At 47.7% G+C, this 12,293-nt stretch overlaps 2 protein-coding genes across 5 annotated transcripts; both read left to right on the forward strand.

Annotated features, from left to right (window-relative positions):
* Positions 1-432: 432 nt before the first annotated feature.
* pop4 (POP4 homolog, ribonuclease P/MRP subunit) lies at positions 433-3,657 on the forward strand. Of its 4 annotated transcripts, none has more exons than XM_026177257.1 (7): positions 433-522; positions 1,374-1,429; positions 1,664-1,887; positions 1,964-2,041; positions 2,121-2,182; positions 2,785-2,886; positions 3,107-3,657. In XM_026177257.1, the coding sequence occupies exons 1-7, from the start codon at positions 516-518 to the stop codon at positions 3,241-3,243; spliced, it is 666 nt and encodes a 221-aa protein (XP_026033042.1). In that variant the 5' UTR covers positions 433-515; the 3' UTR covers positions 3,244-3,657. The 4 variants fall into 4 exon arrangements, with proteins under 4 accessions (XP_026033042.1, XP_026033049.1, XP_026033023.1 ...); XM_026177238.1 differs by lacking the exon at positions 433-522 and adding an exon at positions 651-975; XM_026177247.1 differs by lacking the exon at positions 433-522 and adding an exon at positions 651-966.
* Positions 3,658-8,775: 5,118 nt separating this feature from the next.
* plekhf1 (pleckstrin homology domain containing, family F (with FYVE domain) member 1) lies at positions 8,776-11,348 on the forward strand. The gene is made up of 2 exons (XM_026174430.1): positions 8,776-10,215; positions 10,447-11,348. The coding sequence occupies exons 1-2, from the start codon at positions 9,975-9,977 to the stop codon at positions 11,016-11,018; spliced, it is 813 nt and encodes a 270-aa protein (XP_026030215.1). The 5' UTR covers positions 8,776-9,974; the 3' UTR covers positions 11,019-11,348.
* The last annotated feature ends 945 nt before the right edge of the window (positions 11,349-12,293 follow it).

Here is a 12,293-nt window from a genome sequence, read left to right on the forward strand (position 1 = left end):
TGGAAGCGATCCGGCCTCGGGTCTCACAGCTGGAGGCAAACCAGAAGTGTTTGCCTCCTGCTGAAGCTCTCAAACATCTGCTCCACACTCAGCAGCTGCCAGCTCCACAAAGATCTGCTGCAGGTTTCTGTGGAAGTGTCACAGCAGAAAAACGGAGCAAGATCAGTGAACGAGAAGGACGAACGGAGCTTTAAGAAACAGGAAAAGCCGCTGATGCAGAGGTAAAACGGAGACCGTGACGTCATATTTTCACAATAACGAGCGAGATGACAAAAAAACAGGAAATATTTAAGTTTAATAGACAAAATAAATAAAACTGCGATAACCGGAAAAAATGTCCGAGAACTTTTACCGTTGAGCAGCAGGGGGCGCTGTGCGCGCGCCAGCGGCCGCTTCATCCTCTAAATACGTGACGAAGAAGAGCGACGCGGAAGTGAGCCGGGCAGTGCTGAAAACACGCGTGTCGTGGAGTTTCTTCGTCGATCCTCAGAGAAGATCTGCTCAGGTCTGCGACCATGGAGGGTGAGTGAGCTGAGCGCGTGAGCACACACCTGGACACGGACTCGGTGGGAGGAGGGGCTCTCCTCCGGTCCGAGCTTCGCTTCTGTCCGGTCGGTTGCGTCTCTGGGGGGGGGGGGGGGGCGTGTTACCTGAGGAGAGGCTCGCGTGTAATTAATGTGACGTCATCACTTTTGAGTAGCACGTGGAGACCTGTAACAACGTGTTTACATCCACCATTTCCTCCTTAATGCAGCTGTGCTGACCACAGAAGCCCCGCCCCCGAGGAAAAAGCTCTCCTCACATTTACGGGATCAAAACCAAACTCATGTTTTTCTCTAATGAAGCTAAAACTGCTCCAGCTGCGACCAGCGGAGGAGGTGGAGGTCAGGAGGGTCTCCACCTGTGTGTGGAGCGGAGGAGGGTCTGCGTGTTCCTCCCTGCTATCATCCACTCGTCAGCCTCCAGGTGTGACAGGTGTGATTACATCACAGGCTAAACGGACTGTCACAGCGAAATTGGACTAAACCTGTTTTATGTAACTGCAGGGAGGTGAGCTCCACCTTTACAGGAACGTTTCCTGAACGTCTCCACCTGTGGATTCAGTCAGGTCACAGGTCACCTTTTATAAAAATAAAATCCCACGGCATCGTGAGAAAGTGGGCGGGTTAGACGCTCGAGTTACCTGATTCATGAAGGAATCAAAGGTTCTGCCAAACTGGCGCAGAAGCTTCATCTTTTTATTTTAGTCAAACATTTTTATATGCGTCCATTACTCTTCCCCCCCCCCCCCCCCTTGAGGCGTGTCCTCTGTCGTTCCCGCCCCTCTGTGTGCTTCAGCGCCTCAGTGACGCGTGTCTGTGTCCTCTCCACAGAAGGTCTGGTTCGAGCCCCTATTCCTCGTGAGCTGGTGGACGTTCTTGGTGTTGAGGTAAGCGGACGCTCGGGTGTTTCATCCACACGCTGTCTGAAGAAAGCGAGGAGGTTTTGCAGCTCCGCCCTCAGGATTTAATGGGACAGCCAGTAGCCGTCCTTTAGATAAAAGCCAGCAAACTGTCCTTCATGTTCTGTGCTGAGCGATGACTTCACTCGTGCTGGCTCTGCCAAACACGCCGTTTGCCTCGTGACTCTTTAATAATCACCTGACGTCAAATATCTTTGTCAGCCTCAGAGCAGCTTCAAAGCGAAGGCCTTCACCGAGGCGTTCCTGAAGAACAGCATTCAGCAGCCCAGACGCCACGACCTGCAGAACATGCTGAGGCATAAAGCCGTGATCCTCGGCTACCGCCGGCCCAAGAAGGAGCGGAGGAAGAGCGCCAAGGCCCGAGGGCTGAACGCACGGCAGAAGAGGGAGCTGAAGGTCTTCCAGATCAAGCCTGAACACCAGAGGTTGGTGAGAAACCCTCCACCTGCTCCTCCACCTGCTCCTCCTCCTGCATCACTGTCTTTGTCCTCCTCGCTGCAGATACGAGCTTTTCCTTCCTCTGCATGAACTCTGGAGACGGTACATCATCGACCTGTGCGGGGGATTGAAGCCAACGAGGTAAATCGGCGTCCTCGACAGCTGCTTGTCCAGATGTTTGTCCTGCTCTCGCTGAGTCCTCATCCTGATGTTTTCACAGCAATCCACAGGTCGTGCAGCAGAAGCTCCTGAAGGCGGATTTCCACGGAGCCATCCTCACAGGTACTCTTCTTCTTCGTCTTCTTTCATTTGTAGCAGAAAACTCAGGAATGTAAAGTCAGTGTTCCAGGCGTCCTGTGCCATCCCCAGTCATCGTTTTGGTCTGAAATGAAGTTTGTGGTTAAGTCGACTTTTGGCCTCGTTCACGTCAGTAAGTCTGCTCCTCTCCGAGCGCCATGAGTCCCAGAGGTGCTGACCTCTGGAGCCTCGAGAGGACATAAGAGTGCTGGCCTCCTCTGGAAGTGCTCTTTAAACTCACTGCTTTCCTGAGGACACGAGTCTTCTCAGGAACATTGTTGTTCTCAGATGTTCATAACCGCGTGAACAGCTGTGAGCGCGCTCGCTGTGGTACCTGAAGCTCCTGGTTTCCTTCTTTACTCTCCAAACAGGCCGAGTCAGTTTTGATGCTTAGCATGAAATCATCTGGAAGTTTAAATTGATATAGTATTTACTGCAGCAGCATGTTTGAACTGTTTGAGCTGCTCACTGCAAGCCTCTTTGCAGCCCCCCCAGCTCCTGGTTTTCCTGCTGCTGCAGAGACTGAAACCTACTAACACGCGTGCAGGCTCGTGCAACATGACAGTCTGTTCTTGTCCTCGCTGCAGTGGTGCGGTCCAAGTGTCCGTCTTATGTGGGGACGTCTGGGATTCTGCTGCAAGAGTTCAAACACGTCTTCAAGATCATCACCAGAGACGACAAACTGAAAGGTTAGGAGTGTGTGAGTCTCTCCGTGTGTTGGTTTGTGTGGATGTGAGTCAGTGACACACAGTGGCGGGCTGACTGTTACAGATGAATACGATGGTGTAATTGTTTGAATGTGGTCTGGAAGAGGATGTGTTACGGCTGAAGACAGGAAGTGAAGGTGCGTGTGCAGTAATGAATCTGCTTCATCAGATTTAAACGTGGTTTCCTGCTTCGGCCCCTCAGTGATCCCAAAGAGGAACAGCGTGTTTGCAGTGGAGATCAATGGCTTCGTCTCGCACATCTACGGCAGCAAGTTTGAGTATCGAGCCGGCGAACGCGCCGCCAAGAAGTTCAAAGTGAAAGGAACCATCGACCTGTGAGAGCTTACAGCTGCCGCTCCCACAGGCCGTCGCAGGAGCTGCAGCCAGCGACGGCCAGAGTAAATGCGCACACCTCGGCTCCGCTCCAGCTTCACAAAGCTCGAGGAAAAACTGAGGTTTGGACTGAGGTGTCTCACACAAAGCTGCAGGTGTGCAGTCAGAGAGACGCCGCCTCCCCCATCTGCTGTTATAGGAACTGTTATGTAAACCCTGCAGCTGATTTGGCGTCACCATACCTGTGAGAAGCTGAGTGCAGACGCTCGCCGCCTGTGCAGAGCGCCAGGATTAAAGAAATGGAACGCTTCCTGTAAACTGATCCCGGCGTTCCTGCTGCGAGCCGATCTGAGTTTTATCTGACGTTGACACAAAGTTTTTTTTGTTTCATTTAAACAGAATAAAATCATTGGCCTGTTATTGGTGTCGACCCTCATTAACCTCAGCAGCCGTTGTCCCGTGGACACACAGCTGCACACATCAGCCGTGTCTGCTCTGCTGATTTTACCAGGGGAGGAGATCCCGTGTGGGTCGTGGGAAAGATTGGAAGCATTTTGAGTCTGATGTCGTGACGGCTGCACAGGTAACTCGCAGGAAAACCTGCTTGACAGCATTCAGGACAGTTTTTATTCAGCCGTCTGTTTTTCTGTGAAGCTGTGGAAAAGTTCATGAGGGGACGTGGACTCAGAGGACATGTACCGCCTCCTCACTTTTCATCCAGTTCATACGACCATCAGTGTGACCTGTGTCTCGTTTTCAGTCACAGTAACATGGCTGAGATGATCATTGCTCCTAAAAACCACGGGCTGGATTCTCTCTCAACCTTTAGACTAAAACACAAAATGTTGCCGCTGTTCTATCAAAATTTGAAACAAATGTCCTCTCATGTGGATCTCATTTTTCTCAGAAACAAAAATCAGGTTCAAAACCAAAAAAATCAGGTAATTCTTTGGGACTCGATGAATGTATGTGTGTATGAAATGCATGCAATGAAAGAGTTCGGGTCTTAGGAGGTTAAAGGTGCAGAAAGTTTCCTTCTGCTCGCTGCAGCCAATGAACGTCCCGGTGTCGGAGCCGAGCAGGAGCAGAGCCGTTCACGTTTTCAGGGATTAAATGAACGTAAACATCTGGAATCATTATTTGAAGATTCTGTTTTTAACAGCTGGTGTCTGATTCTTACATCTTGCTTTATATAATAGAGTTTATCAGAGTACATCAGGTGACGTCTCTATCAGACATCTGTACTCATCTGTACAGCCGAGTGTGACAACACAAAGACGACAGGCAGCATTTTCACGTTTGTGTCAGGCGGCTGAGGGAAAAACAACTAAATCGAGATGCTTTTAAAACATAAAGGCTAGAATAATCCAAACAACGTTAGTGGCTCTGTTTTTAGGTCGACTGACCCCTCACCTCCAACCGGTCGCAGCAGATGGCCCCGCCCCTCCCCGAGCCTGGTTCTGCCGGAGGTTTCTTCCTGTTAAAAGGGAGTTTTTCCTTCCCACTGTCGCCAGGTGCTTGCTGATAGGGGGTCAAATGATTGTTGGCTCCCTATCAGCTAACTGAAGCATGTACATGACAAAAGTTTGAAGACGCTGAAAGATGTTTGAAGGTATAAAAAGAACTTTGATGTTTGTGACTGAAGCAGCGTTTGGCCATCACGCGTCCTCGCCAGAGCTGCTCGTGCACGTTTGTGAGCTGCAGCAGTCTCTGCACAGTCAGGCTTGTTTCACTCAGCTCAGTTCACTGACCCAGATCAAGACAGTCCCGACCTTCAGGTTTATGGCATCGGCACTTCTGTCCTGTTTACAGTAAAATACATTTACAGTGTTTCTCGCTGGGAGTGACTTTCATTTGAACGCTTGAGTCACAGAACGACTTAGCAAGAAAGCGTGATTAAGACACACATGAGATGAGATACCACTTCTCTTTAAACACCATCACGTCAGGGTTTGAATGACTCAGCTGTTGTGTTGTGTCCCTGATGTGGGGCGGTGTTTGTGTTGTTGAGCGTCGCTCTGCCGAGTCGATGTTATCAGGAACCTCTTATGTTTCTTTCTGCAAGGACGAGTTAAACATAATTTAATATTGCACAACAGCAAGAAAAGTTTCCTTCACACTCTTTGTTGTTGTTCTGTCATATAAAGTCAAAACTTTATCACAGCCATCACCTTTAAAAAATGCAAATACCTCCAACTCCTAATAAAAAATAATAATAATAATAAGATGAATCCACGAAATATTTTAAACGTGTTATATATAAAACCACTAGTTCATAAACGTAATATTACAAATGGAACCTCCAGTCATCCACACATTCACACACTGGTGACGGCAGCTACATTGTAGCCACAGCCACCCTGGGGCGCACTGACAGAGGCGAGGCTGCCGGACACTGGCGCCACCGGGCCCTCTGACCACCACCAGTAGGCAACGGGTGAAGTGTCTCGCCCAAGGACACAACGACCGAGGCTGTCCAAGCCGGGGCTCGAACCGGCAACCTTCCGATTACACGACGACCTCCCAACTCTTGAGCTACGATGGCCCCTACTGTTATCTTTAGCCGGCTAATCATCAGCTGTCACACGTCTAATCTGGTCAGTATTGGAAATAAATGAACATGTCTATGATCATATATGGAGAGAATGCCAAGAGTGTGCAAAGCAAAGGGCAGCTATTCTTAAGAACTCTGAAATGTAAAACATGATATTTCACAGGTTTTTGTTTATGAAATTTCATTTTATGAACATAAAGAAAAACCATTGAATGTTACAGTGAGTTCAAACCTTTGCCTGGTAGTTTACATAAAACTCATTGCTATTTATTTTTAATGAATTAACTCTAAATTTATGAGGGTGCATCCACTTTGTGAAAGATGTAATTAAACACTACTTGATGTATATCTTTTAATATTAATGTGTCCCTGAGCGTTTGATCACTTGCAGAGTTGACATTTTTAAATACTACTACCGGTACTAATATTTTGATCGCCTACAGTTTCTTTCCTTTAAGTCGTGCTGTGACGTCGTGCGCTCGTGCTTCTGCAGAACCTCCTTCAGCCTGACGCTCACTTTGAGGAAAGGGCCGAGTCCCCTCATAGAGCTGCAGGGCGCTCTATCACTGACTCCCAGAGAACATGATAACATGCACACAAGGTTCACATGGGCTGGCGTCATGTGAACTGTAGGTGCAGCTGTTAGAGATGTAAGAGTCTTCAGTAGGTGATTTGTTTAACGCGCACAGGTCGGCCTCAGCGCACCACGATCCTTTGTGCTTTTGCTTTACGCTCAGTGTTTCATGGATCCTAAAACACACTGCACAGCTTTCCTGTTCTTAGACACCAAAACACAAACTGAGACTTTATTCACCACAAAAGTTGAGAAATTCCTGCGTTAAAGCAGCCGAAACTGGAAAGAAGCCAAGTGACAAAATAAAAGAAGAGCTTCATGAAGTGTGACAGAAAACAAAGCAGGACATGACTCGGCTTCAGATAAACAGCATGAAATAAAAACTAAGTGGAGAATGAGTGAAGGAGGCCTGCAGAGTCGCACGCTGGGCTGCAGCAGCTTCTGCTGACTAATTTTAAAGATTATTAATTATCTCAAATCTCAGGGAAGCAGGAAGATTAAAGGTGGTGTTTTTTTAGCTTCTTCCTCTTCTTCATGCTGCCAAAAACCCATGAAGGTGTCTCTGGAAGTTTGGGAAGATTTCCCGCTGCTCTTTGTTTTGCTCTTACCGTAACTCTGCTGACCTGCATACGTCTCGCGTCCTAGAAGGAAGAATAATTAAATAGATGAAAAGATAAACAGTGAAGGGGATGTTTGACAGCATTTCACAGACGCTCGACCGGTCTGACTGTAACCTGCTGCTGTGCGAGGCGGGCGTGCCCGTCAGCTCACTGGATTTATAGCTTTTAGTTGCAGGAGGCCAGCTACAGGCGGGAAAATGCCAACAAATGTGATGCATGAATGTAAAACTATCCGGTCGTTCAGTGATGACACGACGAATCCTACTTCCGGGCCTAAAGTAGTCTGTGTTTAATATGGCTTTTGTGTTGTTAACATGTTTAATGTTTTGTATTTTCTTCTATTTAATCTCAAAAAGCTCCTAAAACAGTCAGTGATCCCTGTTGACCTCCCTCGGCTTTTATTACCGCTAATCATTTATTTAAGCTCAGTTTTTAAAACCTTAGGATGTAACTACAGCCCAGCCTATGCAGCAGTATATGAATGACTAACCTCATATTGTGGATGGATTATCTCAGTTGTTCTCCTGGCTGAAGTTTGGTCCTTTTACAGCATCCTGCCATGCGATTACATTTGTTCCTGACCACCGAGAACACTCACGGTAACTTTTATCGAGTGGAAAAAAAGTTAGCTTGTTTATATTATGCTAACATAGCTGTGTCGCTAGCGGTCACCTAGCACATCATTATATACCAGCTAACCAAACTTCAGTAACCCTACAAACGTCACTGCTGTTTAGTTTTCTGTCTTCATTTATGTTGAAAGTGATAACAGAGCTGTACGTTTTAATTTGTTTCCAAAACCCCGCAGTCAGGACATGCTATATTGTATTTAGATAGAAGCTAGCGAGCTAACTCCCTGCTAACTTCTAACTCCGTTAAATGTCATAAATTCCGTTTTCATGGATGCCTGGATGTTAAACTCAATTGTTACACCTGGTAGAGCAGAACGCTGATCATTTTATTAAAGATGAAAAACTTTAGACAGTTTTTCAACTCTCAGTAATGCCACAGTGATCGTTTGATATATGGACCTGCAGCGGAGTTTAGAAGAAGAAGAAGAAGAAAGTGTGTACTTTATTGTACTTTATTGAGCCCCGTAGGGAAATTCCTTTCTGCATTTAACCCATTCACTCAGTGAAGCAGTGGGCAGCCATTGGGCGCCCGGGGAGCAGTGTGTAGGGACGGTAGCTGTTAAGGGGAATCGAACCCCCGACCTTCCGATCATGGGGCAACCACTCTACCTACTGAGCTATCCCTGTTTAGGCCCAGACACGGCTAGTGACGTCAGACTTAACGACCAGATAGTGCAGAAAAAAAAAGTTCTTTAAAAATGTTCTCTAGCAAAATGCTAATTTGCTAATAGCATAATAGTACGGCACAGTGGAACAGTGGGTAGCACTGTTACCTCACAACAAGAAGGTCCTGAGTTCGATTCCACCACGTAAACTGCTCACAGGTCTTTCATGGAGCACTCTCCATGTGATCTTTATATTAAGTATACTGAAGCAGTCTGTAAGTCAGTTTAAATAATGTTATTTTTTTAATTTCATGGAGAATCAATATTTCCCCGTCTTACGTTGTATTTTTGGGGCGTATTATGGGGATTATAACTTTTTAGATATTTTTCATTATTATTTTACATCGTTCGTTATGTTTTATGATGGATGTTCCTTAATTCAAATGTTTTATTTCACCGATCTAAATGCGATAAAGAAAAAAAAATTCTACATTTATGTATTTGTAGTTAAATAATTTGCATTGAAATAAAAAAAACACTATAATTCAGTTTCACTGCAGAGGCTGTGTTATAAAGTTTTACAACTTTATTGCACAAATGTTGCAGAAACGCATATTTTCACTGCTTATAGATCAAATTCAGTGCTATTAAAACATTCACACTCAGGCTGTGCTGAGGCTCGCCTGCTCCACACTCTTCAGACGGTCGAGTTTCCCACTGAACTAAGAGACGTTTCATTTTCCTGAAAACGGCTGATAAATGTCAGCTGTGCCATGAAGCTGGGAACTGTGGACAACAGCTGCTCAGCTCAGTTATATTCAGTTTAATATTGTGCCAAATGACACCTCAAGGGCATTTATAAGGTCGAGTTCTACACTCGTACAGAGAGGACCGGGCAGCCGTCTGAGGAAGGCAGGGAGGTTAGACTGGATAGACTGGAACCATTAAAGTAGGTTATTGGCACAAACTGGTGCCCAGGCTCAGAAAAGTCCCCAGAGTGGATGTTACGCACCTTTCAGCCCACAGACACCGCCTGGAGCTGTTTTGGTAAACGCCACTGTTCCGCATCGTTATCGCTTTGTTTAACCGTTCTTACAAGTTCAGGCTTTGATTGCTGCGCGAGAGCTGTTTGGATCATGTGGGTGAAAAAGCAAACACAGAAATCTCCGGGAATAACCTGACGGAGCGATAGCACGCAGGTTTCACCCACCTCACATTTCCCCCAAATATTTAACGAGCATATTAGAAACTGTGTGTGTGTGTGTGTGTGAATGAGGGTTGTAGTAAAATTGAAAGAGTCGTTGCTGAGGAGAAACGGCCCACAGAAGCTTCAGTCTGTTCACCGTGTTAGAGCGCTCTCCATGTGCTCTGTGGGTCTGAGCTGTGAACTGTGCCAACAGCAGCACGGCCTCACTTTGTACAGACAAACCTCAGAGCTGCAACCTTTAAACTGTGTTTACACGTTACTGCAGTGATCGCAGCACTTTTACAAACACATCTGCAATCAGCCACACTCACTTCCTCTTGTACAAATTCTTGTTTTTCTCCAAATTCAAGTGAAGCTCTGCCCCCTTTGCTTCTTACAAAAGTCTTGTTTTGGAAAGCCCCATGACGTCACCAGAGCATTCAAAAGCAGCCTCTGGGCTCCTGACCTCATCAGAAAAACGAGAAGCCCTTCGAGCTCACACCTACAGAGGCGTGGAGCTGCCGGTACGAGCGCTCTGACTGCTGGATTTAACGGCGACTGCTGACATGGATCAACTGTCTGATCAAGAGAACTGGGACCGGGTCCAGGCTGTGGCCAACTCCTTTGGGCCAGCGGGGAAGTTGTTGCTTCAGTCAGGTCGGGTTCTGGTCGGAGAGGGCAAGCTGGTAAAGCAGAGCCGCAAAAAGCGGCAGGCCAAAGCCTTCTTCCTCTTCAACGACGTGCTGGTGTACGGCAGCATCGTGCTGAACGGCCGCTGGCACAAAAAGCTCAAGGTTACCCCTCTAGGTGAGCAACCGATCCTCCTCTGCACATCGCTGAATCCAGCTGTGTGAAAAGCAGACAGCGTGGCGGGCAGAGACAGGTAGATGCTGCAGGTGGAGCAGGAGGTGCTGCACCGCCTGCAGTCTGTCTCTGACCGCTGCAGCAGGCTGCAGTAAACACTTTTCTTTTCGTTCAAAGCGTGCACACCTTTGTTTCCCGCACTAACGTGCCCTTCTTCTTCTTCTTCTTCTTCAGAGGACATCCTGCTGGAGGACCTGGAGGACGGCGTCAGGATGAAGAACCAGTGGCTGATCCGCACGCCCAGGAAGTCTTTCTACGTTTCTGCCGCCTCCTACGAGGAGAAGCGAGCCTGGATCGAGCACATCGAGGAGTGCAAGGGCAGAGTGACGCAGGGCGGTGACCGGAGGCTGGACTTTGCCAACACCTGGATCCCAGACCAGGCCTCCGCCGTCTGCATGCGCTGCTCCAGCAAGTTCACCGGGACCCGCCGCCGACACCACTGCAGAAAATGCGGCTTCCTGGTGTGCGGCCCGTGCTCCAGGAAGCGAGCGGTCATCGCACACATCGACTCCACTAAGCAGCTGAGAGTCTGTAAACCGTGTTACTTGAGTCTGGGGGTGGAGCTCCCCGAGCTGACCCGTCAGAGGTGGGACAGCGGCGGGAAGTCGGACGAAGACGAGCTGGAATGCTACAGCGAGGAAGAGGAGGCGGAGCACAGCCTGGAGGAGGAGGACCCCAGCAGGTGGATGGACTCCTGGTCCCCTTACACCTACATCAATCCAGAGCACATCAGGCCCCAAACATAGAGCCACGCTCGGCGCTGGACTCTGGGCCTTTGTGTCACACGTGGACTCAGTGCTGCGCAGCTGCGCGTGACACGCTCTGCACGCACTCTATTTATGACACCATGTTATTTATGTTTCATGAAACACCTGCTGCTCTTCTCTTTGTGCACAAACACTACTGTGAAGCTGTTCTCGTCTCTCAGACGTCGCTCTGACCTGCTGCGTTTCCCTCAGCCGTCCAGTGTGTGTGTGTGTGTGTGCGTGTGTGTGTGTGTGCGTGTGTGTGTGCGTGTGTGTGTGAGAACATGTGAACCACTGAAATAACAACGAACAATAAAGAATTCAATAAGAGAATCTTTGTCTGTGCTTTTCTCTCAGGATGGTTAAACGACTCTGAAATACTTGAAGACGTTTGAACTTTACACTTATTCTCGTCCCAATCAGCACATTTACACAAGACTTCCTGTTAGTCAAACTCTCACTGTGCCACAGATTGATCCTACACAAACATCTGCAGACAGATGGCCCAGTGAAGATGGGATTGATTATCCATCCATCCATTCGCTTCCGCTTATCCTTTTCAGGGTCGCGGGGGGCGCTGGAGCCTATCCCAGCTGTCATAGGGCGAGAGGCGGGGTACACCCTGGACAGGTCGCCAGTCTGTCGCAGGGCCAACACACAGGGACAGACAACCATTCACTCGCACATTCACACCTAGTGACAATTTGGATTATCCAATTAACCTATCCCCACAAGCTGCATGTCTTTGGACGGTGGGAGGAAGCCGGAGTACCCGGAGGGAACCCACGCAATGGGATTATTCATTAGAATATTATTTTGTATCTCCAGGTTGATCATTTGACCCTAAACCATGAAAACATCCTTTGGCTTCAATTCAGTTTTATTCATTCAGCGCCGAATCACAACAACAGTCGCCTCAGCGTGCTTCATGTGCTAAGGTAACACCCCGACAATCATACAGGGAAACTCCAACAAGCTTCCGGTTAAAAGATGAGCTTCCCAACATTAGGTATTAGTTATGTGTCCCCCGAGTCAGGGTTTAATGGGGCTTTATAATTACAGTGTACTTATATTTACCTACAAGTATTTACAGTACTTTAAAGATCTGAATCATTTCATGGTAACTTTGTGGAAAAACAACAATATTTCCGCGTCTTACATCATAAGCACGCTGTACTTTTTCACGACAATGGCCGTATTATAAGTTCAACCATGTCGAGCTTCCAGGTAGTTTAGCTGAACGGAGACGCTCTTCCTGAAAGTTTGAACAATGAT

Source organism: Astatotilapia calliptera, chromosome 1 (assembly GCF_900246225.1).
Source record: "Astatotilapia calliptera chromosome 1, fAstCal1.2, whole genome shotgun sequence".
NCBI lineage: Eukaryota > Metazoa > Chordata > Actinopteri > Cichliformes > Cichlidae > Astatotilapia > Astatotilapia calliptera.

Coding starts and splice junctions, on each gene's coding strand:
- pop4 (XM_026177238.1), top strand. CDS start 840: ATGAAGCTAAAACTGCTCCAGCTGCGACCAGCGGAGGAGGTGGAGGTC. Junction 2,042..2,120: donor GGGGGATTGAAGCCAACGAG/GTAAATCGGCGT, acceptor ATGTTTTCACAG/CAATCCACAGGTCGTGCAGC. Junction 2,183..2,784: donor CCACGGAGCCATCCTCACAG/GTACTCTTCTTC, acceptor TCCTCGCTGCAG/TGGTGCGGTCCAAGTGTCCG.
- plekhf1 (XM_026174430.1), top strand. CDS start 9,975: ATGGATCAACTGTCTGATCAAGAGAACTGGGACCGGGTCCAGGCTGTG. Junction 10,216..10,446: donor GCTCAAGGTTACCCCTCTAG/GTGAGCAACCGA, acceptor CTTCTTCTTCAG/AGGACATCCTGCTGGAGGAC.